This window comes from Schistocerca gregaria, chromosome 2 (assembly GCF_023897955.1).
Source record: "Schistocerca gregaria isolate iqSchGreg1 chromosome 2, iqSchGreg1.2, whole genome shotgun sequence".
NCBI classification, from domain to species: Eukaryota; Metazoa; Arthropoda; class Insecta; order Orthoptera; family Acrididae; genus Schistocerca; species Schistocerca gregaria.
The window spans coordinates 777,543,281-777,570,831 of NC_064921.1; the positions used below are offsets into that span (position 1 = coordinate 777,543,281).

General features: G+C 45.5%; 1 protein-coding gene across 1 annotated transcript in view; it reads left to right on the top strand.

Annotated features, from left to right (window-relative positions):
• LOC126335021 (frizzled-9-like) overlaps window positions 1-27,551 on the top strand; it is a 199,613-nt gene that overhangs the window by 153,995 nt on the left and 18,067 nt on the right. The window contains exon 2 of the mRNA XM_049997857.1: window positions 15,940-16,555. Within this exon, the coding sequence (XP_049853814.1) occupies window positions 15,940-16,555 (616 nt within the window). The remainder of the gene's footprint in view (window positions 1-15,939; window positions 16,556-27,551) is intronic.

Below are 27,551 nucleotides of genomic sequence, written 5' to 3' on the forward strand. Positions count from 1 at the left end.
TTCACAGAGTATGTGGTATGAAGAAAAGCCGTTTCAAAGCATCAGTAAATTGAGCATCTTTCGAAGACACGTCGTTTTCGCTACGATCTGTTACAATTAAATGACAGGAAACTACATATCGGTAGGTAAAGACTTGCTGTAGTTGAAGTGTCTAGTGTTATAACTTGTGTGTTACGAAAGTACTCCGTTTCAATGCTACGGCACAATGATGATCTATCAAAATCGCGTCTTTGTGGTACAACTAGCATATTAAATATCTAATAACAACATTTGTTGATACTCCTCAGACAGTGTGTGCTATATACGGAGGCCCTGATGCTATTATGTCAAAAATGTAGCGCACTTGGTAGCGTCGCGAGCTATTGAAGAATGAAAAGACAAGTAGCGGGTTCGCGTCCAATTCCTAATTTTTTTATCACCTTTGTTTCCTTCAAGATTCTGGGTTATTCTTATTCATTTAGTAGCTATATTATCTCAAAAGCCGTTGTTATTTACTATAAATAATGTATTTACTGCAATTTTTGTTGCGAAGGGCAACGACTGGAATGATTCTCCAGTGGTCAAAAATCTTAACGTGACAGCCATCCAATGTTTCTCTAGGGATCGGAAAATTGATGATCTCTCGGAAACGCGACGTTTTATCGACAATTTATTATAATTAAATGGCAAGAAACTACATATCGGTAGGCAGAGACTTCCTGTAATTGATGTTTTTAGTATTATAACTTGTGTGCTAAGAAAGTATTCTTGGAGCGCCCAGACGGGCAAGAAACCGCGACCTACATAAAGAGCATAATCAGTCAACAACCTGCGAAACCATCACCCAACATATAGGCAAGCTCATGGACAAATACACTTCATCCACGTCACGTCACTTCTCGAATATGTTTGATCAGCAGCTGCTGAGCGTTGGCACCGGGTGCTGGTGCTTTGGTCGATTATCGATGTCTCACAGTAACTATCCACCACATCTTTCACCTACGTGTTATAAGGGCCAAAAGACACATTATCGAGATTGCAATAAAGTTACACCCTGACCAATCACAAAAGAGGTCCAGCCACTAAGCTACTAGCACTTCGTCACAATCATTAAAAACAGAATGTTGTGCGCGGAACTGCGTGGCTCCTCACTTGGATTTATCTCCAACGCGTCGCTTCGTTGCGCCACTCGTCCTAAATAGCGCGGACCACTACCGTTTTTCGTCTTCTTCGTCCACAGGGATTGGGTTCAAAAAATGGTTCAAATGGCTCTGAGCACTATGCGACTTAACAGCTGTGGTCATCAGTCGCCTAGAACTTAGAACTAATTAAACCTAACTAACCTAAGGACATCACACACACATCCATGCCCGAGGCAGGATTCGAACCTGCGACCGTAGCAGTCGCGCGGTTCCGGACTGAGCGCCTAGAACCGCGAGACCACCGCGGCCGGCCAGGGATTGGGCATTTGCATGGTACCTCCTCACAAATCTCATGAGCACCTTAATAGTGAACTTCCGGGTGTCAAGCAGAATAGCTATTTCTGTTTAGTTCACAGTCTGATTAGAGTCCAGGCAACGAGTACACTTAACAACAAAACTCGCAGCACCTGAAGAACATAGCTGGGTCGGTTGTCGAAATAATGTGTAGGAAATAGGAACAAAAGTGTCCCTTTTATTCAGGATTATAGGTAAGGGTATCCTCGGATAATATTTTATCTTTCATTCTGTTTTCATCTCTCAACATGTAAGTTCAACTCGTTAGTTACGACTTTTATTTCAGATCAGGTCACAGCTTATACAGCAATTACTTCCTTCAAGATTCTCACCAGTGCTGCCTGTATTCTACTGCCTTGTTTCCTCTTGTCCCCTCACCTCTCGCTCCTATACAATGCCACAGTGCTATAAAAATTTGATTTTTGTATCTTGTCGAGATTTATAGTTATTATCTTTGTGTAATGGGCCACACATTGCTTTAAATCAATGCCGTTTTTCTTTGAAGATCGCTGTCGTAATAATAGATCGTCCCGCAACACAAATATTTAAAATGAGGCAACTGTCACATTATTCAGGCCGTAACTCTTGTATGGTTGTTGTAGCGGTATTCATGTCGAAGACACTCAGTTAATGTACTAGATAGTGATAAAATAAGTCAAAATTTTTTTACACCTGTGTATGTAACATTAGCTCCCCATTGCCAGGTTACGAACAGCTTTTTGGCCCACATGCCACGCGAATGTACGCACTTATAGGTTACACTACACGTTTTTTCCCTCCTTTCTTCATATCTGTGCCACGGAGAAACTGTTTTACGTTGTCGTATATATTGCACTATGTCGTAACATAAAAGTTTATACATCCACAATTAAAAAATATCGTGCAAAAGGCCGAATTTCGATACTGACTGACCCGAATTTTCTTTTGGCAAGCACTGAAATAGCAAATCTGCGTTATACACGGACTTCTAGACCTTTATAGTCTATTTATATAAGTGGCAGTGAGTCCCGAACTGAGAACTTTTTCCATAAACGACTACCAAGTCCAGCTCACAGCAAATGTACAACCTGCACTTTCAATGCGTACATTAGAAAATAGAAAACCGACAAGAATCAATTGAGGGCTCAGAATAATTTCATCGCATTGGCTACACATGGTGTGTGCTATTGGGGTGTAATTGGCTTGCTACCTATGAGGTTCTGTCTCGGTTCCTTCGCCCGCCATTTGTTTACCGATTTTCCTGACTGGGCTGTAACTATGCCCCACATTATACTTTCCGTAAGCATTCCGCGGGCAAATTCAAGATGTTTCCCTCAGCCTGCGTAGAATTCTTGGGCAGCTGTCTGGGGGTTTTGTAGTACGTTTCTGTTCACGCTTAATTAGGGTAAAGAAACTTTCTTCCGCACATTCGTTCAGTCTCCCCCAGCCCTACGTTCTGCTACACCATACATCAAAACAATGTCTGCGAGTTCCTCTGACAGGTAAAGCTTGCAAGATCCCCTCGCCTCTAAACTAATACTGTAATTACTCAGCTTAGCCGCGAGCTGTAGAGGGTGATTTGTGACGTACAGTATGACTGGTCAGCATTTCCACCCGGAATTTGCGAGTGTAAGTCGGACCTTCCTCGATCCGCCTTGGTGGGTCGTGTCGTCGGATTTCCTCCTACCTGTGCGCGGTGCAGCTCTCGTAAATGCCGCACCGTGCAGATTCTTCATTGGCGCATTGGATGTCTCTGTCGGTGGAAGCTAATTATCTCAAATTGCTGTCGATCAACTTTGGGGTATCTATTTACTCGAATTTAACGTTCAGAATGCCGCAATATCACTTTTATTCCTATTAGATCAATAATGAAACACTCATGTCACAAACTACTCGTAACCGAGAGCATGGCTACCATCGAACAAGACAGGAAGAACTCTTAACGCCGACTGCCGACTTTGGCGCGCAGTCCGAATCTCTTACTAGTTTCGTCACAGTTCGTGGATTTCCCATCAAGTTCGTACTTACTAAGATATGTATTTGTTAATGAACGGGTGCGAATTTTAACGAGCCAAAATTATGATAAATAGTTTTAAACATCCAGAGGCTCCTCCTAATACTCATGTTGTCATAAATGACTTTAACTATTAAATGTAAATAAACAGCCGGCCGCGGTGGTCTAGCGGTTCTAGGTGCGCAGTCCGGAATCGCGCAACTGCTACGGTCGCAGATTCGAATCCTGCCTCGGGCATGGATGTGTGTGATGTCCTTAGGTTAGTTAGGTTTAAGTAGTTCTAAGTTCTAGGGCATTGATGACCTCAGATGTTAAGTCCCATAGTGCTCAGAGCCGTTTGAACCATTTTTTGTAAGTAAACAAAATCGGTGACTTTGGCGCCAAGATGGCGGTTCTTCCCGTCATGTATATTTCCCAGGCTAACGCTTGTTGCTACGGTCCAGCGCCGAGCCCCACCCCTCTACGCGCGACATATGGTCCCTTCGTCACCTAGCCAGCCAGCGTGGGAAATGCTCTCCGACTCATGGCCTGCTACGGACTACAGCACTTCCTAGCTATCGTGAATACATCAATAAGAGTCAATAATTTATTAAAGCTGGTAAAAATGTCTTTCTCACGTAAGAGGCACCTTACAAGCTCCATCTCCGAAAGCTAGCTATGGAATGCAAACTCCTCCGTAGACAAAACTATCACTGACGATTGTTTTTTGCTTTTGAAGATGGTGCCACAAACCTACGAGCGAGAGACAGTTGTCTGTTTACAAACTCGTACCTTTCGTACATTCTTGATTTATGACCTCGTAGCGTGTGAAATACTCATTTTCGATCATTGTTTTCTTGTCTCAGAGTACTCATACTGGCGTCCTGTACCACGCGTATAATTCTGCACGCTACATGTTTCTGATACTTTCTCGAAGTTATCTCACGTAATGACCATGTGGATACAGTTATAGAAATTCAGGCGGTATGTAGGAGATACCGTCCGCCCTTCATCACACGGTTGGTTCAGGGTGGGGGTGAAACGACAATGGTTGCAGAGTACAGATGTACAGCGGTACGTTTTCTCCACTTCAAGCAGAGGCTGTCTGCCCCTGGCAGGCAGGCAAGCCAGCGCAGCAGGCGTCAGCGGCTGACAGGCTACTGTGCGGAGGTCAAGGGCGCCACTGTGCCGGTAGCGCCACTGCGGTCGGGATCGCGCAACTTTTCACGCGTTACGAGTTGCTTCTTCCGTCTGCAACAGCATTGCGGGCTTCTACAACAAGGATTTTGCTGTAAGCGAGAGATTCCTCGACAGCTGACATAGGCAGTCACCGCCGTCTTGGGCAGAGCCTACTACCATACATTCAAACATTGGTGGCCTCAGTATTAGTGATGGGGCAACCGACTGGGTTTAACAATCAAAAGGTATGAATGTCTTTCGCTAACTCTCCGGTTTTGAGTGGTTTCACAGTAGAACACTGTTGGATGCGAGGTCCGCCAGTTATGCAGAAGACCGTTTTTTCAAGTACAAACACCACTGTGCCATCATCAGTGGGTTTCCGTTTTATTTAATCTGTAATGTGAGACACGTTTACTAAATGATTACAAAATTATGTGGATGTTTAGTTCAAACAATAGTTTGTTTCTTTTTGTAACACTTGGTGTGCATGATTTTTCAGGGCCACTTGTGTATTATTTATCACAGGTAGATTGTAAAGTGTAAAGATAGTAACAAAAGTAAACGAACTATTGTTTGAACTAAATATCCACATAATTTTATAATCATTTAGTAAAAATGTTTCACATTACTGATTAAATAAAACGGAAACCCACTGATGATGCCACAGTGGTGCTGAAACCTGTTTGGGTACTCGAAAAAATGGTGTTTTGCATAACTGGCGGACCTCACATCGTACAATTTTAAGTGCAAACACGGTAAACACAAGGAGCTGTAAATCCAAATGATAAATAACGTGAAACAATCGACTGACACAAGACTCTAGTGGTGACGTCAGTTACGTGAATGTTTTGTCTCATTCCCCGGGTAGGAGCGTTTTCACGTATGCACACAACAGGAAGAAAGTGTACTGAACTAAAAAAAGAAGCAAAATCGGAATGGTGAGTGGTCCAAGCTCAAGATGTGCCACAACGTGCGTATTTGAGTAGGAATGGCGTGGTGGTTATTATGTGATCAAGGTGTTGGACTGCAAAGCGGTAATCCATGTTTAAATCTCCCTAATGCCCGGTTTTTTTTTTTTTTTTTTTGCATAAAATTATGAACTGTCCGTCCGGTCACTGACGTGTCTGTTCGCTGCAGTCAGATTTGTGTCTATGCCGTGATGTAACGTCCGTTTGCAATAGCGAGGTGTAAGGAAGGGATCTCCTATTTGTTCTACACAAGTACTGTGTATTATGACTCTTGCGTTGCGTTTTTGAAATTTTGAATCTTGTATTCGTTTGTTCTAACATAGTTCACACCCGTTTATTTGTTTTCATTGCTGTGAGAGGTCTATGCGACACCTCACCTGCTCTCACTGCTCATCACATTTACTTGCGACGGTAATATATTCTTAAAACATGACTCGTATTCTACAACCATTGCATAGTATGACAGTTGCCGAGACTAAGAAGGAGAACAGACACGTCAATGACCGTACAGGAAGTTCATAATTTCGTGAAGAAAAATTTGTTGTGAGTGTGGTATGAATTCAGATGTCCCGCATTGCAGTCCAGCACTGTGACCGCACGACCACGACGCCGCTGTCATTCAAACGCACTCGGGGTTGCACATCTTCAGCTTGGACCGTTTATTATTTCTGTTTTTGCTTCTTTTCTCACAGTTCAGTACACTCTCTTCCTGTTTTCAAGGTTGATTTGTGTTCAGCTTTTGGCGGGCTATCGAGTGGTCCTTTGACCACTAAATCTGAGGGGTGGGAGGGGTGCGATGGGGAGTTTCGCTTGCAAGTAAACAAAAAGCAAACTCCGGACGATCACAGTAGCAGTGAGGACGGGCGATAGCAGAGGGCAATCAATGCCAACGACTTGTCAACACCGGAACGATCTACTTGCTTCGAGTCGCAACTGGATGTATCGTGGATCAGGCAGTGGTCGATGCAGAGAAACCTCGAGGAGGGGGTGCTAAAGATGTCTTGAGCTACCTTTACTTTTACTTTAATAAAAAGTAATCAAGTCCCACGCAAAGCTTAAGAAAGTTTTATTCAAACTGATTATACACATATACAAGACAATGCCATCTTATGACATGAAAAAGTAACAATTGTGGTTCTCTTCCTTAAATGATGAATTCTGTGCGCCTCTTCTTCCTGGCAAATTCGTTACTTACATCGTCAATAGGACAATCAATGTCAGGGTGAGTGTTCAACAGAGCTAAGCCGTTAAGTCGATCCTCCTCCATTGTCGACGTAAGCCATGTCTTTGTACGCCGCAATGTTGAAAAACGTCTTTCTACTGTAGCTATAGATGCAGGCAGACCAGAAAATATTTTGCACAGCGTGTGCAATGTAGGATAGATCTAGGACTAACAGACAACGCCTGCGTAACAGAATCACGATCATTAAGGGCGTTCATTCTCGTTTGCTTGTACTGGAGAATCTCTCCGATAGGGGAGGGAGGGGGGGGGGCGCCCATATGTATCCGCCGCTGGGGTCAGGCGACTCCTGTTGTCACTCTTAGCGTTCCTGAAGGGTCAGAACTCGGTGCAGACTGTCTACAGCGTTGCCTAGAGACCGGTTTACCCCTCAGAGTAAAATATCAATGTGTGACTGAATAATACCTCTCGATAACCGTGAAATACGTCCTATACCTGCTGCTCTCCAAAATGAAATGTTAACAGGTTTGTGTGCATGGATGTGATTTTTACGTACGTAGCTGATGACTTAATCTTCTGTCCGAAATAGTTACCTTCTACACAAACAAAAGGCTGAAGTGTTTAAATACTAGATCTAAATGACTTTTAATTTGTGAGATCACAGCTTTTCAGTAAAACTGGATACAAACTATCGCTAAACTTTGGGGACGTTCTTTTCTACTTTCCGTTTCACTAAGGGAAATTTTAGCTCAACTTTGCACTTACCAACGATACATCAGCCCAATTAGTTACACATTAATTTCATCTGGAAGAATCCACTGCAATATATTCATTCGTAATAAATATCAACATATTTCACCAGTTTTAAATGATGAATAGACAAACTAGTCTGTTTAGTACATAATTAAATCAACGCATATTTTAACACTGGTGTGCCACTGAGACATCTTTACGCACCGTCGGGGCTAGTGCAATCAGTGAACGTACCACTCAGAACAACCAGTGGATTTCTGGACAAGTGCAACGCTAAAGAGTGATTTCAGTTAAATGAACGAATACATGGTTCAACAGACGGAAGACTAGATAGAAGAAATAATTCAGCCAATATTAAAATCTTCAACCAATTGTATCGATTGGTTTCTTTCGGTAGCTCCCATAGACTATTTTCGTTCGAAAGAAGACGCGCGACGAACTGCATCGTTCATTAGCGAAGGAGAGCTTATCTGAGGGTCTAGATTAATTCTCGACTGTTCCAAAACAGTTCAGTAGAGTCGCGAACATCACTTTAATCCGTGACGTAGCATTAAAGTAGTCACTACTCCAATAACAGTGTTAATTGGCAGTAGCAGTCCAACTCAAGTCAAAAATACCCCGGGACCAGATCACTCAACTGAGAAACGTAGACCTCCAATTGTCAGTACAGCACCTCCGTCTAGTTTCTTGCAACTCCCCAGACAGAAGCAGGATAACAGCTCAAAGCTACACACGACTAGAGTCACTCAAAAACACTTCAAAACTAGGAAGCAAATATAGTCTAAAGAGAAATCCTCAGAATTATACGCTCGTGAACAAAATTCCTGCACGCTTTCGATATGGAAAACCAGTAAAGTACCAAACACCACTCCCGATCACCCAGAGGGCCCGAGACTTGACTCCTACCCCTAGGGCGGTTAACGGCCGACGTCCAGATTCCACGAGCTTCGCGCAATCCCAGAAACTGTTTGAATATTGGAAGTCTTTCATCTAATGAATGCTGATGTGGAGAATGAGAGTCCTATGACTCGAACACCAGCATTGCCATATTTCCCGCTAACAGCAATTCTCTGGTAGGTGCCTTCTGTGCGGAGAGGCACTATTTAAATGCAAGACAGGCAGTGAGAAATAGAAAATGAAACTGCAGCTAGTGGATGTAGGAATCGATGTTGAGAAATGAAACACGGAGTTTACTATTAAGTTTAATCTAGTTTGCAAATACTTCTTTTATATAAGTATTTTACCCATTACTAGTCCAAATTGTTGATGGAAAGCGTCGAAAGTACGAAGGGCGTTTAATAAGTCATGCAACACTTTTTTCCTCGGCAAATTTCGTTTGAAAAAAAAAAGAAGAAGAAGAAGAAGAATCGTTGTGGGACATCGTGGAATATTCCCGCTTCAGCCCTATAGTTTCATAAAGTTCCGATAGGTGGCGACGCTGTACTTAGCCTTCAAAATGGCGTATTGAGGTATGTTCCAAGTAGAGAGCTGTCATTGAGTTTCTTTTCGCGGAAAACCAGGGCATCACAGGTATTCATAGGCGCTTGCAGTATGTTACGGGGACAGGTAGTGGACAAAAGCACGTTGAGTCGTTGGGCGAGACATCTGTCATCATCGCAACAAGGTCGCGCAAACCTGTCCTCCTTCCCGCGCACAAAGGTGTGACTCCTGCGATACTGAAACGTGCGGACACTTATTCGAGGTGATCGCCAGTTCACGAAAAAACACCTCGCTTCTCAACTGGACGTCTCTGTTGGTATTGCCAACACTCTCGCCCACCAGTTACGATACTCAAAGATGTGTGATCACTTCCTACTTCCACTCATTTGGCCCGATGAAGGCCTCATTCCTCCGGATTCAGTACATGGATGATAGGGAAGTTATTGATGTAGCATTGATGCTCTGACATCTATTAGTAGAGTGGTACCATGCAGGCATAGAGGCCCTCTCAATGAGTCGGCGTAAGGCCGTCGCATTGAGAGATAGCCGGCCGAAGTGGCCGAACAGTTCTAGGCGCTTCAGTACGGAACCGCGAGACCGTTATGGTCGCAGGTTCGAATCCTGCCTCGGGCGTGGGTGTGTGTGATGTCCTTAGGTTAGTTAGGTTTAAGTAGTTCTAAGTCTAGGGGACTGATGACCTCAGATGTTAAGTCCAATAGTGCTCAGAGCCATTTGCACCACTGGGAGATTATGTTGAAAAATAGAGTTTTGTAGCCAAAAGAATGGGGAATAATACGGTGTATTTGGAGTGATTAATGAAACGAACCTGCTTTCAAAAATGTATAGCACTACTTATTGAACGTCCCACATAGTGCTGAGTGTATTTTAAAAACTGAATTATTTTCAATATAGACTGAACTTATACTAAAAGCGCCAAAATGATAGGTGCCTCTTACATAGACTTCGTGTGTTACTAAAGGAGAGGCAAGCAGAAAACTATTGCGAGGAAACGGAACAAGTGTCGAGTGCATGTGTACATACGTTTGTCTGTGGAAGTGCAGGTCATTCAGGATCCAGTGTGTGGCAGCGGCATGGGATGTGTGTGTTTTTCTGTGAAACCTGTGTGGGTGTCCTTGAGGCGGACCGCGGCTTTGTCGATTGTCCTGTCCATCAGGCGGCGCATTCGCCAGGCCTGTTGTGCACTCAGCAGATACCCAGATCTGTCGGGGCGTGTATTTTTAAAATTATTCGGTCATGTGGACGTTGGAACAAATATGATGAAACTAATGTGATTTAGATGTCGCACAATCACGCGAGGAAACCCTATGCACCGTCGCCGATCGGTCACGACGCGACGCAAAAACGTCCGTTCGGATACGTTCCGAGCGATTTGAAGTACCGAGCGAGGTGGTGCAGTGGTCAGCACTCCGGACTCGTATTTCGAAACATGACGGTTCAAATCCACGCTGTCCATCCAGGTTTGCGTTTTCCGTGATTTTCCTAAATCGCTTGAGGCAAATGTCGGGATGGTTCCTTCTAAAGGACACGGTCTATTTCCTTCTCCATCCTCGAAAGTTGAACTCCGTACCTGACGACCTCGATGTCAACGGGACGTCAAGTCCTGATTACCTTCCTTCCTTTGATTTAAACTGGAACGACTGCGCAGCTCTAGCTGAGCGGACGACAAGTACTCATTACAATCCCGAGGAAGGATCATTCATCCACGGAAGCCGTCCCTAACAAAACGATTGTCTCAACGGTTCGAGAATATTGTTTTCCAGTCTGGGGCCCATACCAAGGTAAATGAATAGAATATAAAACAACAAATCAGAGAAGATATGCGCAACTCGAAAGGGGTGGTAATTATTTAATTCCAAGTTATACTTATTGGCGTGGTTTCTATCATGATGATGTGGAGTTAGCGTACAGACTTCGCAAAAGTGATTTATTTGTGTTTATGACTACGCGCTAGCCACTTACAGAGTCCGAAACAGGGCAGTGGCTTAAAATGAATAATTAAGCGCTGTTACACTACGATTAAAATTACTTTGTGAGTGGCAGGGGCATGTAGGTAGCCACGCGTCACAAGGCTCTGCATATAGGGTCCCTACAAAACCGCCAACACAGCGAGCAGGTGAAGCTCGACAAAGAACTACGACTTGCTCCATGTGTCAGTAAAGCACACTTTTACTTTCTTTGTTCCTTTCCTTTCCTGCAATAAGAAGCTATCGTTAGACATACAGCGGATATCAACTACAATACAAAAAAGAGAATTTTTGTTTGTTTTATTACTGTATTTATAAAAATTACTCACTGAAAAATATGTAGAATATCGCACGCGATAGCCAAAAGAGTCCTCAACAGCTCACGTATATGTCGTCTCTTGACCACAGGTGAAAACAAAGTAGAAAGCCCACTTGAAAGGCTGCCTTCTGCACATACCCATATACAGCTCTAATGCGCACGCGCGAATCCACAACAGAAGAGAATGTCTTACATTTCTCCACGGCGGATAAAATCATAGTTTTGCCGCTAGGTGGCAGGCCGTCTACCCCAGACTTGCGCACCTTAGGAGTGTCGCTTAATACCGGCTTTTTAGCAGCCGGCTCTGGAAGGCACGCCAGAGGCAGGTGTGTTTCGCGGTGCATCCACCTGCTGTGCCGAGCGCCACCTGCAAGCTGTACTACTCTACTTCCGGTCGTTCGCTGCGACAGTTCATCCGGCGGGTAGCCGCGCTGGTTACTGCCGCCGCACACCAATGGGGGTTTGTTTGTCCCTTGTTTTCTTCCCCTATGCCTAATGGATCAGCTGCGGTAACCACTGTTGGTCCAGTTGTTAACCCACTCATCCATTACGTTTCGTTTCGCATAAATGATCGACATGTCGGTGCCAGAGTGCGACAAACAATGCATGACACAGTACAGTAATGCATTTTCAGCGTAGAGTGACGTAAACACCTATAACAAAGAGAACGGCACTTATCATATCAAAGAAAAATAAGCAATCAGTTCAAACCAGACGAAGCACGTGAAAAAGGAAATAAAAACATACGGACGGAGCGCCTGACGCATAGCAATGGCTACCTGGTAAAGCTTGACTGCTAAGCTTACGACTCGAACCAAACTACTGTAGCTGTATCGTCATTCATTCTACCTAAATTGTGTCTCATATTACAATGGACCGACTTTGTTGATTTGGAGGTGCGGCCTAAAAATTTTCTCTCCCCTTGAATTTCGAGTCTCAAATTTCAGGTGCGGCTTAGATTCGGGAAAAAATAGTTTTCCTTGATTTCGAGTCTCATTTTTCAGGTGCGGCTTAGATTCGAGTAAATACGGTAATCTAAGTCTTCTTCCCTGTGCGATTTTCACAGGGGCTGGAAAAATTCTCCTGCTACTGCAGGCGTATTGTATAGACTACCTGTTACGTTGATAGAGCTCCACAGCCCCGTTAATCCGCTACCCTCCATGTCAGCTCCACCTCGAGTTCCTGGAGACACAGTCGCAGCATTAGCTGCTTACGGAAAATACCCATCACTCCTCGTTTGCACATCTCGCTTATCGTTCCCGTGAGAATCTCAGTGGCACCAATTAACTACGTCTCCTCCATCACAAAACGATTGTAATTAGCTCATGTGGCCTTCTGCACTCTGTCTGAAGCCAGTATAAGTCACTTGTAAGATTTATTACACTGTCCCTATTAGAGCCTATTAGAGCCAAGGTTCAGAGCACAATTCCTGTCCTTATAGAACACACGCATTTGGATCGTGTATGATTCTTATCATTCTGAAGTTGATCTTTTTGCTGCGCAGGCAATCGATTGCTCTGTTGCTTATATACTACGCCTGCTGCTGGTTAGTAAGGCCGGTATTACACTATCAAATTTCTTTGTCCAATGTCTTTGTCAAAGAAATTTGATGGTGTAATAGGGAACTTTGTCAAATGTCGTCAAATATTTGACCAAATCTAGGGCCTCGCTGTAGATTTGATCAAAGACGTCGCTTGTCTTCTGTTCACTGCAGTGTGACATGTTACCACGGGGAGCGCTAGTATCGCTGAAGCATTCTGTATTCTGTAGTGTTTTTATAAACATTGCCAATAAATAGATTTGGTGTGTACTGACAACCACAAAATTAATAGAGATGTATGAAGCTAATGAGGCGCTTTACAACGTGAGGCACCCTGAATACAAAAATAGATTAAGAAGATTGGAGACCTGACATAACCTAACCTAACCTAACTCTCTTCTGTAGCAAGGAATCGGAGAGCCTGTCTGCTGCAGATAGATCAGTTCTTACTTGAGTATAGTGCTTTGTGAAATGAGGAAACACTTCCTTGAGCACATACAGAAATGTATGCTCATCCATTCCTATGTAATTGATGTACGACTTGGCGTCCTCCACTATAAGCTCACGTAACAAGTTTTGTTGAATGCTTTTATCGTGTCGTCGTAAAACCCACGGCTTCAGCCAGGTACGTTTCCTTTTCCCCCCCACTTCTCTTCCGCATGTATACACAGTGCAATTGTGCTACATGCAACTGCTACAGTTAATAACAAATTTTTGTTGTCAGCTATCTTGAACTTTGACGAAAAACATGATGAAAGTTTCATACCCCTTTTTAGCACCATGTCAAAGATCTTTGTCAAATATATTTGACGAATATTTGATCACAACTTTGATCAAATCTTTTACAAGGAAATTTGATAGTGTAATACCGGCCTTAGTTACGTGGCTCATAGATCTTTGAAGGATTCTTTTATTCAAATGATGTGGAACGAGTTAGTTTACAGGATATTTATGCATGATTAGTATTAACGTTAATGAGCATATTATTTTTTCAGTCCTACTCGTTCATACAGCTTAAAAACACGTGAGCTTTTTACAGGCTAGCAGTTTTTAAATACCAAATCTATCCGCTGAAAGAGTTGTCTGAAGAAATTAATTTAGCTTAGGTTTGAAGCTTCCTTTGCTACTTGTTAGATATTTTATATTATTGGCAGATGATAAAAGTATTGTTGCTTCGTATTGAACTCCTTTCTGAGCCACTGACAACTTTAACAATGGGTAACACAGGTCATTTTTACTTCTAATGTTGTAGGTAAAGAAATGACTTAAGTATACAGGACAGCTTCGATTAGACATTCACCATTGTTAATGGTAGCAATTGTATTCAGAACAGTATATCAGCTACTCACTTACTCTGTCTACAGTTTCTTGGACAGTAATTAAATATACGAGTCAGTCGCTCTGGAGTTCGTTAATTGAATTAAAAACCCCTTCTGTATTGGATTCTCCACTATTGCACAGTTTAGTCTGTGTAGGAATTTTCGAGTGCTTGAGATACATACCAGATGATCACAGTTAAAATACAACTATAATTGAAAAAGGTTGCACAGTCGAAATTGTGCAGTAGTGGAGAATCCATAATGTTAATATACTTTAATACAACTAAGGAGAGCCAGAGCGTTGCTATTCAAAAATTTTGTTTCGGCTTTGGACCGTGTTGCAACTAAAATGTTAAGTATGTGAGTTCGGCAACAGATGACACTCACCAACACGCCTCGTCATTTCGACCTGGCTGGAAACGAGAGAAGTTTAATATACAGTTCCCTTAGAAACGCTAGGTGCAGAATATTGTAATAAGCAACGACTCACACCGACTGCAGTCAGTACAATAATTTTTTAATAGGAATGAATGATACGAGCAGTAGTGGCCCCAGCACGGAGCCATGTGGAACGGCAGAGGTGTGTGATATTTTTAAGAATATCGAGAATTAGATGTATAGATATTTAAGAGAGTATCAATATCCCCGCTCGATAAATCTAAAAAAGTATCGATATATCGCAGAAGAAAGTATCAACCTTCTGGCCTATAAAAATATCAGCTGCACATTGTAAATATAATACCAGTTTTAGAGCTGTATATTTAAGCACTGATTTATTATCAGATATTCTGTACATCAACAAGCTAGCAGCCTGCCTATCCCCCTTAGAGCAAGAATTGAAAGGAAAACGATGCACGCTAATGGTTGGCGATAACCACTTTGCTAACAATGGTAACTGCATGTAAGTGGCACAACAAAGGGTGACCCGCGTTCGGTTTCGTAACATATCGGATTTGTCCTGAACGCTTCATGTCGACTTCCCCTTTTTTTCATTTCTGCCATTGCCAGGAACCTAGCAGTTGCAGTTTTAAAATTGCGTGGTGAAAAACGTTGGAGCTCCTGTTGATAGCGTCGAGTGCCGATTGCATCAGCATTTCCCCTGACACGTCTCCGCCCACATCAAATACCAATCTTCATTTAGATTTTTGTTAATAATTTTCACCAACTTCTTTTGAAGAATGCTGATGTGAAGAAACATCCCTCTAGTAGCGTTAAATTTTTTTTCCCCCTCTCTTAACGCAACGGGTGTGCCGTTTCTTCACATCGGGGTAATTCCATTCACACCGCCAGGTCCCCGTTCATTCGGCTTTCTTCTTTGTGACACCTACACATGCTTCAGACAGACAAATAGAAAGACTGAACGTGATGAAAGCTCAAAAAGTAGTTGGACTCCTTCACACAGTGAAAGTAAAATTATTAGATTCGCTACAATTTCAAAAGAACAATTTCATACAGTTACCTAAAATTACCTAAAATTGCGAAAAAATATAATGTAAAATAGAACTATCGGCCCTCGATATGACCATTTCGCCGGCCGGAGTGGCTGTGCGGTTCTAGGCACTACAGTCTGGAGCCGGGCGACCACTAGGGTCGCAGGTTTTAATCCAGCCTCGGGCATGGATGTGTGTTCTAGGCGACTGATGACCTCAGAAGTTAAGTCGCATAGTACTCAGACCCATACTACCATTTCGATATCTATATAACAATGTATCGAATAAAAATATCGGCGATATTTTTTGGAAAAGGCATTGATATTGTTTGAAAAGCCATAGCAGGTGTGTAACGGCCCGCGCGCTCTCCGTGTTGCAGCTGCAGGCGCTGCTGCCGATGGTGCACTACAACTGCTCGCGGCACGCGCGGCTGTTCGTGTGCTCGGTGTTCGCGCCGCTGTGCACGCCGCAGGTGGCGGGCGCCGGCGTGGCGGCGTGCCGCTCGCTGTGCGCCGCCGTGCAGCGCGACTGCGGGCCCGTGCTCGCCTCCTTCAGCCTGCCCTGGCCCGCCGCGCTCGCCTGCGACGGCTTCCCCGAGGCGGGCCTCTGCATGCACGAGCCGCCGCCCGCCAACAACACGGCGCTGCCCGCGCCGCTGGAGCCCGCAGAGGCGGAGCGCGCGCTGCTGGCGGCCGACGCCGCCGACGCCACCCCCTCCACGCAGCCGCCGCCCCCGCCGCCGCCGCAGGTGTGGCTGCCCGCGGCGCACGCCTGCCCGCCCAACTTCGTGCGCGCTCGCGACTCGCTGGGTGCGGTGACGTGCGCGCCTCGCTGCGGCCGCGACGCCTACTACCGCGCAGAGGACAAGCGCTTCGCCGAGACGTGGATGACCGGCTGGGCTTGGCTCTGCTTCCTGTCCACGCTCTTCACGCTCCTCACCTTCTGGGTGGAGCCCGCGCGCTTCCGCTACCCCGAGAGGCCCGTCATCTTCCTCGGTGAGTCGCCGAGCTGCACCAACTCTCACCTATTAACAGCACCCGCCACCACAGATCGTAAGGTGTAAACTCCAGACCTATGCACTTCCCATTAACTATGTCCGTCATATTGTAACCTATCGGTCCGAACATCCATTCTTTGCCACAACATCATCGCCATCAGATCCTGTTTCCTCCAACTCTGCCATGTCCCCACTCTTTCACAGAGTGTAACAAAACGACTCCGACAACTTCAAAGCGTTCTAGAGGATGTCTTGACTGACGACAGGAACCCTACCCGGAATAGTCATCCAACCATGTTACAGAGCAAGAGGGTAGACAGATCAGTTCAAAGGTCAGAGGGAGCGAAGGGCGTACCACTTCCAACTGGAGTACGCCCAGTACAGTTCTGTGGTGTTCGTAAACCAAATTTCACATTAGAATGAGTGGTAAAGGAGGAGTCACAGGCTTAAGAGACACGATAGTTTAGGACACAGGGGGTGGTGGTGGTGCTTAGTGTTTAACGTCCCGTCGACAGCGAGGTCATTAGAGACGGAGCGCAAGCTCGGGTTAGGGAAGGATTGGGAAGGAAATCGGCCGTGTCCTTTCAAAGGAACCATCCCGGCATTTGCCTGAAACGATTTAGGGAAATCACGGAAAACCTAAATCAGGATGACTGGACACGGGATTGAACCGTCGTCCTCCCGAATGCGAGTCCAGTGTGCTAACCACTGCGCCACCCTGTATATCCTCTTCATTCCCCATGTGTCCTGAACTACCCTGTCTCTTACGGCTGTGACTCCCCCTTTACCACTCATTCTGATGTGAAGTTTGGTTTATAAACACCACAGAACTGTACTGGGCATACTCCAGTAGGAAGTGGTACGCCATTCGCTCCATATGACATTTGAATTGATTTGCCTACCCTCTTGCAGGAGGAACTGCAGTTTAATGTGCTCTCCATGCCATGTGTAACTTTCAAGCTTCGACAACTCATTGTGAGGTGAAAGAACCAAGAGACAGATAAGAATCCTAGTACTGAACTCACAACTTCTGCCTAGCCACTTGCGGCTATTCTATCTTATCGACTAACGCAGTATTGTTAAGATATGGTCACGGGAAACTCAGGTACTAACTTTCCCATACTAAGTTGTTGAACATAGGTACTGTATCCCTCCTCCATCCTCCACGCCTGCAAGGCCTTCATCTGACCTGTCCTCAGTTACACCAATACTTCTTTCTATGATATCCTCTTCTAAATTCCGTCACTCTCACTAAATCTCCTGGAGCGACATGCACTCTGCCTTGTTGCTTTTCACGTCAGGTCATTTTCCTTTACACACGTTCTTCACAATCTCATCGCATTTTCCTTCTCCCTCGAACACGCGGAAGCCTCCTCAACAGTCAGCCGGTGTGGCCGTGCGGTTCTAGGCGCTTCAGTCTGGAACCGCGCGACCGCTACGGTCAGAGGTTCGAATCCTGCCTCGGGCATGGATGTGTGTGATGCCCTTAGGTTAGTTGGGTTTAAGTAGTTGTAAGTTCTAGGGGACTGATGGCCTCAGCTGTTAAGTCCCATGGTGCTCAGAGCCATTTGAACCATTTTTTTGAACCTCCTGACATATCCTGTGCACCCCTCAAACTTACTCCAACAACACTATCGTTACCCTCTCACTTCTAATACTACCACAATCTCGCATCGATACCAACACGTCCGACAGATACTACATCTGCACGTTCCGTATCCACTCACGATTTAATTTTGACAGATCGCCATTCCCCCGTTGACGTCTATCCCTCCTGTCAAAATTAATCCACTCTTCTCTTTATGTCCTCCTCTCGCATCCTTCCCTTTTTTAACCTACTACTTGTGGCCACATGTATTTATTCCTATAACCCATTCTTTCAAATTATATTTATGCTTAGGTTTCATCCGACCTTACCAATCCGTTTCACATATCCTACAATCTATAACATGAACCAACCCTCTCCTAATATCATCCTTTTCATGTGAAGGCGCCTTTGGTTTTCTTCACAGCCTCAGCAACATCAGTTTTTAAAATAGGCAGACGTGACTATTTTTAATATCTTTTTAATAATTTGAAAAATATTCGTAAGTAAACATACTATATATCATTTGTGTACTTTAAGACGTTTTGGCTAAAGAGCGGCATGTTGTACTCCTCTGGGAGTAAAATAACGGTAAAAAGGAGGGATGCAGAATTTACAAATACTACGGTAATAAAGAACAAGTTTACACTGTGACAGAAACGTAGTTGAGAGAAGTACAGACAAACAGTGATCTTTGGTATGTTGTGACCATTGTGGTTATTTTCTGGTCGAACAAGAGGTTTGCAGTTCAACGGCTTTCACACTGAACAAACCGTAACGAACCTCTTCATTACATACGTAATGTTGCTGCAGGCCTACAACCTGCAAGGGTCTGTTTCCTATCCGAAGTGACATCCGTTTAGCAACGCGATCAGTTCTCCTGTTTAGAACACCTACATGTTTATAAAGCCTCCAATACTACGTATTTTCTTCCTGTGGAGTGATCAAAGACACGTAAAAGAGTAACCTTCATTAACAAAACTGGACTCAGTTATAATGTCCTTGGATGAATATCCACATAACTACGTACAACAGAAGTATCTCTCCTGTGACGTTTTCTGTGATGTGCCTACATGACGAATCTCGAAGACTTCGAACGCCACTGGGCGGGTGTGTGACGGCTGACGTGCTGCTGGTGAAGAAGAAGACGAACCGGGCTCAGTTTGCCGGTGTGGACGGCTGAGGAGAAACTGCTGGCTCTGCAGACTGGTAGCGCTGGAACTGAACTACTGCCGACTAGAGGTGTAGGCCGCAACTGACTTCGCGCGGTTTTGTTTTCTTTATTGTTATTTAGCAGCTCATACAAGGTGGGCTGGCAGCGGAAAAATTTTACTCCGCTCTTCAGCCACAAGCAGTACAATAAAAGAGAAAACCAGTGAATATAGAAAAGTCATATAATGGTAGTTAAAAAACAATAGATACAATAATTAAAAAAGCATGAAGCTGTTCACACGCGACGAAAAACAAGAAAACTGTCGGTACTGTGCAGAAACACTGATGATTGAGACGACGCACGTGAACGAAGGAGCGTGGGCGGCGAAAAACACTGAATCACAAACACTACGGCACACACGCGAAAAACTGATGGGGATGATTTCCGGCACGCGAATGTCCACTGAACGTGTGCGAGTCAGTAGACCTACCAAGAGGGGAAGTAGGTGGTGGCGAAGGGAGAGAGGGAAGCAGAGATGCCAATGGCAGAGGAGATGGTGGGAGGAACGAAGGTATGGGGGTAGGGGAAGCCCGGGGAGGAGAGGGGAATAAGGGAGGAGGGAGGGAAGGGAGAGAGGGTGCCCTAAGGAAAAAAACACAGGGAGGGGAGGATCAAAGGTGATAGGAGGGGTAGATGGAGGGGAGGAGGGCATCATCAGGGAGGTGGAGCTGGCAGAAGCCACCTCGGGAGAGGGTAAGGAGAGTGGAGAGATGGAGAGCAGGTGGGACGTGGAAATACAGGTGCGGCATCAGACGTCGGTGGGCGGAGGATGTGAGAGACAAGTGGATGAGGGGGATCTAGTTTACGGGAGGTGTAGAGGATCCGTATCCGTTCGAGGAAATGGTGGAGGTAGGGGAACCGGATAAGGTCGTACAGGATCCGCGTGGGGGAGGGGAGACGAATACGATAGGCGAGGCAAAGAGCATGGCGTTCGAGGATTTGAAGGGATTTGTCAAAGGTAGGAGGGGTGGAGATCCAGGCAGGGTGGGCGTAACAGAGGATAGGGCGGATGAGGAATTTGTAGGTGTGGAGGTTGGTGGAGTGGTCCAGACCCCACGTACGGCCAGAAAGGAGCTTGAGGAGACGGAGTCGGGAGTGTGCCTTGGCTTGGATTGTCCGGAGATAGGGGGTCCAGGAGAGGTGACGGTCAAGGGTGACGCCAAGGTACTTAAGGGTGGGGGTGAGGGCGACAGGACGGCCATAGATGGTGACATAGAAGTCGAGGAGGCGGATGGAAGGGGTGGTTTTGCCTACAATGATCGCCTGGGTTTTGGAAGGATTGACCTTAAGCTACCACTGGTTGCACCAAGCGGTGAACCGGTCAAGATGGGATTGGTGAAGGTGTTGCGAGCGCTGCAGGGTGGGGGCAAGGGCAAGGAAGGCGGTGTCATCGGCAAACTGGAGAAGGTGGACGGGGGGTGAAGGCAGCGGCATGTCCGCCGTATACAAAAGGTACAGAAGAGGGGAGAGGACGGAACTTTGGGGCACAACGGCGGAGGGGAAAAAGGTGTAGAAATCCGTGTTGTGGATGGTGACGTAGGAAGGACGTTGGGAAAGAAAGGACCCGATCAGACGCACGTAGTTAATAGGAAGAGCGAAGGTTTGGAGCTTGAAGAGGTGACCGGAATGCCACACACGGCCATAGGCGCGTTCGAGGGAGAGGAAGATAGCGGAGCGACGGGAATTGAGCTGTTCGGAGAGGAGGTGAGTGAGGTGAAGGAGAAGGTCATTGGTAGAGAAGGACGGCTGAAAGCCACACTGGGTAACGGGAAGGAGGAGGTGCTGGCGGAGATGCTGGTGGATGCGTTGGGTAAGGATGGATTCCAGCTTCGCGCGGTCCGGCAGTGGCGTAAATAGTCTCGCGAGGATGGATATCCACGTGGCGCTGCGAGGGCACGTGACCTGGCGTGGCGAAAAAGTGCCCCGCCGACAGCGCTCTCTGCTGCGACAGTCACGCTGCCACACACCGTGCAGGCGACGTGCAACTCTGTGGTAAACAGCTCAGGCCATTCGAGGAAGATATCTCGGTACTGATGCGAGCCGTTTACCCACGTCCCCTGGCGGGGCGGCTGCCCGCACGGCCTGCCTGGTGTGCAGAGGAATCGACTACCAGGAGGGTGCATACTGTAACGCTGACACTCAAGCCCTTCGTTACAGAGTAATAATGTAATTACGATTTGTTCGATTTGTTACCCCAGTTACTTGTGTTTCTATGTCAGTATCTCCACAACAATCAACGGGTCTGTAATATGCAATCACCAAACCGTACCAGACAAAACAAAGAAGTCTCGCTGTCCTAAGTTGAAACTGGCAATAAAACACTAATAGTGTTTTTTTTGTTTTTTTTTTTTTTTCAATGAAGTGAAATGTTGGATACAATGTGTAGTTTATCTAACGCACTCCAGACCATTTCATTCTATTCTGTTTGTTGAAATGAAATGTCGTGTGGCTAGGGCCTCCCGTCGTGTAGACCGGTCGCATAATGCAAGTCTTTTGAGTTGACGCCACTTCGGCGACTTGCGTGTCGATGGGGATGAGATGATGATGATTAGGAGAACGCAACACCCAGTTCCTGAGCGGAGAAAGTCTTCGACCCAGCCGGGAATCGAACGCAGGCCCCTTGGCATGGCAGTCAGTCGCGCTGACCACTCAGCTATCGGGGCGGACATTCTGTTTGTCTATTTTGTCATTTATCCAGATGTTGTTTCAACAACCCTCAACACAAATAATCATCAACTGAGTCGATAACTCTATTGCTATTTAGTTTTCGATGTGTTGGTTAAACATAATTTTTATTCTTGATTTATCAGGCCTACTTTCAAACTTCTTTTTTTTATATTCATCGGTCTTCTGACTGGTTTGATGCAGGCAGCCATGAATTCCCCTGATGTACCAATCTCATCATCTCAGAGTAGCACTTGCGTCTTACATCCTCAGTTACTTGTTGAATGTATTCCAATCTTTGTCTTGCCGTATGATTTTTACTTTCTAAAACTCCCTCTAGTATCTTGGAAGTTATTCCCTGATGTCTTAACACGTTGTGTAATCATCCCATCCCTTCTTCTTATCAGTGTTCTCCATATTTTCCTATATTTACCGTTTCTGCAGAGGACCTCGTCATTCCTTATTTCATCAGTCCACCTAATTTTGATCAAACTTCTACGACAGCACATCTCAAACGTAAAAATTCTCTTTTTTTTCAGAGTAGGTGTGTTAAATTCTTCCATTAGTTGTTGAAGATTGCAAACAGTACAGTGTCGCCAGCAAAACGAAAGTGGTTCACATGTATTCCATTAATATGGAGTTCTTCTTCGTTCTCCCTGTCTAAGGATTTAATTAATTCGTTTGAGAAAAGTTTTGGTGCTATGGAATGTCCTAGTCTGAGTCCTCTCCCGATTTTGAATTTCCTGCTATTCTGATGAACTGTAATGGTAGTAATAACATTGAGTCAATGTCTTGCTCTTGTCACTACAAATGTATTTGAAAAGAAGTCAAAAGAGTCTGAAAACTCGTCAGTCCCAGACGACGAGATCATTCATACGCAGTGTTCCATTCTCAATTTCACTGACGAAGTGCAAACGGTCAGTTTGGTATAATCCCTTCTAATGCCAACCTGTTCCTGATTAACGACTTGTTTTTATCCACCCTGATGATTTTAGTGAAAATCTTGAAGATTAAGGGAAAGGAGAGTGGTGTGCCTAAAGTTTATTTATATTTTATTAGTCGCCTTTTTTGTCATACTTATTGATCAGTTCTACAACGTTATTTATGACAAGCAAAATATAGACCGAATTAGGTTGGGTTGGCAAATTCTAGTATGGTTCATGCCGTACGGCCACGGCCGACTGGTTCCTTATCAAACTGGAGCTGTAAGTTTACAACTGCATGTATATATGAATTACGTTTTTAGCTGTAATGCGACAACATGTCTAATATGAAACTAGTACCACTACTACAACTATTGAATGAGGTGCCCTCGAGTTCTGAAGTCTGCGATTTTCTTTTTCACAAGATTGCCCTACAAAAATTGTTTAACTTAAGTCATTTCTCAAAGTAATGTTCCTACAGCTGTACACACTTTCCACAACCTTCTGTGGCCGCAGCGACCCCTTATTTAGGAGTCTATTGTGTCCACTGGAAAGTCGCTAATGAGATAGCGGTACGACTGGAGAATGTACGAACACAGAGAGTGTCTGACGCCACTGAAAGCAGCCGAAAATCACTAGGAATCAAGTTAGGTGAGCACGAAACATTGAGAAACCATTCCAAAGCACTCGATGTGCTGGTACACTGCCTGGATGAAAGAACATACGTACGATCTCTTCCGGCAGTTTTCTTCGCAATGCTGCAAGCTTACATCTTTGGTAGTCAAACTTGAACGCACTGAGTAATAATTTCGCCGCCGCTGTCCTAATACACGACCACAATCCTTTTTCAGCTCTGCTCTTCGCCATAAAAGGTTTCAGTGCCGATGAGTATGTGTGTCATAACTGAGCTGACTGATGTTTCGCTTCACGATTGAAAACCGACATCCATGTACCATCCATTGTCAAAATAGTATAGAAACGGAAGCGCTATTCGCGCCTGTACCAGGTGCTCAGCCCTGAGGTAGTCCGTCAGCATTGGAGGCAGCACTTGCGGGACACATCCCGCATTTTCAAGTTATCTTGCAGCAACCGCGGAAATGGCAACTATGGAGGCGGTATTTTCACACTCAATCTGCGGTCCTTCCTCGCGGGGCCATGTTGCCAGACCGGTTGGTGCGGGACCTAGATTCATTTGGTTCGTTGTCACACGATGTTCAGCTACTTGTGAACTGCCGCATGCACGTTCGTACATTCTCCACATTCATTACGACGACTTCACACGTCTCACTCAGCTGTTTCACTGGCTGTTACACCACGAGAAATTATTCGCTGTCCTTGTAACGCAAAGTCACCATTTCTAGTATCAAAATCACATCTCACTCTTGCAGCAACTGCTAGAGTTGTGTGTGCCGTACGGCACTCGCATTGTCACGCACGCACAAATTGTGCCCGCGTATTGTAGAGGGTGTCCGAAAAGTCTTTCCCTGATTACATAAATTGATAACTCAGGCTAGAAGTAAGATACAAATATGAAAATGGTGTCTAATTGTTTACAAACTATTAAAGCTTTTTTCACACATCAGTAAACTTCCACATGAGCACCCTTGGTAGCACGTAGCACATCTAGGCGATATTCAATTTCTGTCCACACATTAGCCAACATCACTGGAGGGATCGTTCCAACGACTGTGGTTATCCATTGCCGCAGGGTTTCAAGATCTGGTACACGTGTTCGGTAGATCTCGTCCTTGACATAACCCCATAAAAAGAAGTCTAATGGGGTTATGTCAGGAGAGCGTGGAGGCCAAACCATTGGCCCATCACGACCAATCCATCGCCCAGGAAAGGTCATATCGAGATAGGCACGGACGTCCAAACCCCAATGAGGCGGTGCACCGTCTTGCTGAAACAAGACATCGGGGTGATACTGAAGCAGCTGAGGAACAGCATACAGTTGCAACATGTCCAGATACACTGCAGATGTGATGGTAGCCTCTGCGAAGAAGAATGGCCCGATAATTAAAAAAATGGCTCTGAGCACTATGGGACTTAACATCTGAGGTCATCAGTCCCCTAGAACTTAGAACTACTTAAACCTAACTAACCTAAGGACATCACGCATATCCATGCCCGAGGCAGGATTCGAACCTGCGACCGTAGCGGTCACGCGGTTCCAGACTGAAGCGCCTAGAACCGCACGGCCACACCGGCCGGCCCCGATAATTCGATCGTGCAATAGCGCGCACCAAACATTCACCTTTGGACTGCCTCTGGTGCACTCCATGACCTCGCCAGGGGGTTGTGAACCCCAAATGCGCACATTATGGCGATTCACTACTCCACTGACAAAAAAGGTCGCTTCGTCGCAAAAGGCAATTCGTCTAAGATAACCATCATCGTCCTCAATACGTGATAGCATTTCGACCACAAAGTCATACCGACGTGTACTGTCATTGGGCAACAAGGCCTGAACGATTTGCACTTTGTATGCGCGAAACAATAAACGTTTGTGTAAAATGTCATGGAGAGAGCTTTTTGGCATCTGTAATTCACGTGAGGCCCTGCGCACCGATTTCTTCGGACTTCACAGAAAAGACTGCCTTACAGCTTCCACCTTGTCTGCTGAGGTTCTTGGTCGACCAGACCTCGGAAGGTCAGCAACCGATCCTGTGTTCTTGAACTTCTCATACCAGGCTTTAATGCTCTTGACATCAGGTGGATTCCTTCCAAACGTTGTCTGGATGTGTCTCTGCACTGTGGTTGGTGATCGTGTCTCACACTGTGCCTTCTCCTGATTGGGTAACATGGCTTCTTGGGCACTGCACCTCATCCACTACTTACGTACTGCGAGCCTAAAACAGAAAAAAAACTTTGATAGTTGTAAACAATTCGTCACAAGTTTTATATTTGTATCTTACTTCTAGCCTGAGTTATCAATTTACGTAATCAGGGAAAGTCTTTTCGGACACCCTGTAAGCCTAACCGCATGTTTCCGTCTGCTCCGAGTCTCGAAAAGATAACCGCTAGCACTCAGAACTTGAACCTTAAGTCGTTCATCGTGTTATATTCAGTTGCAAACCCAGTCGCATACCTGTTCTGAAATTCCGCGGTCGCGTGTTTTGTTATTCGGCTTCAGTAGCCTGCCAGATTATAACGGCGCGAGGCCAGCGTCCGCGGAGTGAGTCGTGAGGAGGGACAGATGGCGGCCGGGGCAGGAAGCGGCCGCTCCGCCGCGCTCTCGACTTTTTTCGGGCCTGTTTGAAGCAGCAGTGGCCGTATCAACAGCCGCCCCTCCGCTTTGATCTACCGCCGCCGGCCGCCGGGCCCCAGCATCATAACAGCCGCTCCCAAATAAACGGCCGCATCAACAGGCAGGGCGGCACGTGCGAAAATACACAGCCCTGCGATCGCGGCGCGGATCGTGTGTCGCACAACACGAGTGAGTGCCGTCAACCACTCCCCCACGCGTCCCCCCTCTTTCTTTCTGGAGGACGCACTAGCAGTTTACATACAGCTACTGCCGTTTTTGGACCTTCACTCTCACAAAGCCTTAGCAAAGTTCGAACGTCTTGTCTTGTTACCTCAACTGTACAAACAGGTGACTCGGAATATGCAGGATGTTTTCCGTCCGCAGCAATTGCTGTGTGTTGCAACGTTGCGCGGGGACCAACATGAAGGCAATAGCCGGGTACGCTCCTGGCCGTTGATCTGGCGGGCGGCGTACCAGTTTTAGACGAAAATGACGAGCCTTCAGACTAGTGTGTTATTAGCCTCTGCGACTGTCCACAGAGCTGTGTACAATCTGTTAATAAAACCTTAGAAAGAAGGTTTGGTTAATGCACCGACTAATTCATCCAGGTACGGTAAGTAGCAATACTGCAGTACTGCGTATCGCTATTGCAGTCTGTGCGTGATACAGAGACTGATCCTGAAATCATCTTTTTTTCTGATAAAGCACAGCTCTATCTATCAGGATCTTGAACTCGACGAACCATCGACACCGGTGCTTTGAAAATTCTCATCTGGTTAGTGAAGAGCCTCAGCATTGACGTGGAAACGCCGGCCTCGGTGGCCGAGGCGCTTCAGTCCGGAACCACGCGATCGCTACGGCCGCAGGTTCGAATCCTGCCTCGGGCATGCATGTGTGTGATGTCCTTAGGTTAGTTAGGCATAAGTAGCTCTAAGTCTAGGGGACTGATGATCTCAGATGATCTCAGATGTTAAATTCCATAGAGCCATTTGAACCAATTTTTTAATGTGGAAACAGAACTCTGGTGTACACTTAGTGTAACACAATTATTGCACCGATCTTTCCCTTTTATGTCTTAACAACATACAGCAAGGTTTTTCAGTAACTTAATACCTAACGAATATGTGATCTCTTGGGATTCCCCGGCGTGATTGTTGAATGGTGGTCTTCCGGGCTGTTGTTTCCACTTTGTGCGCAATATTTGGACGGCCCAGTCGTCTTCTGCAGCTGCTACGAGTTTTGCAGATACAGGAGGACAATTAGAGAACTATATGAAATAAAATCGCTTAACTTCTGAACGGTTTGTGTTAGGACTTCTCAAATTGCACGGTTGGCCGCGAGGCATGATGGGAATTATTT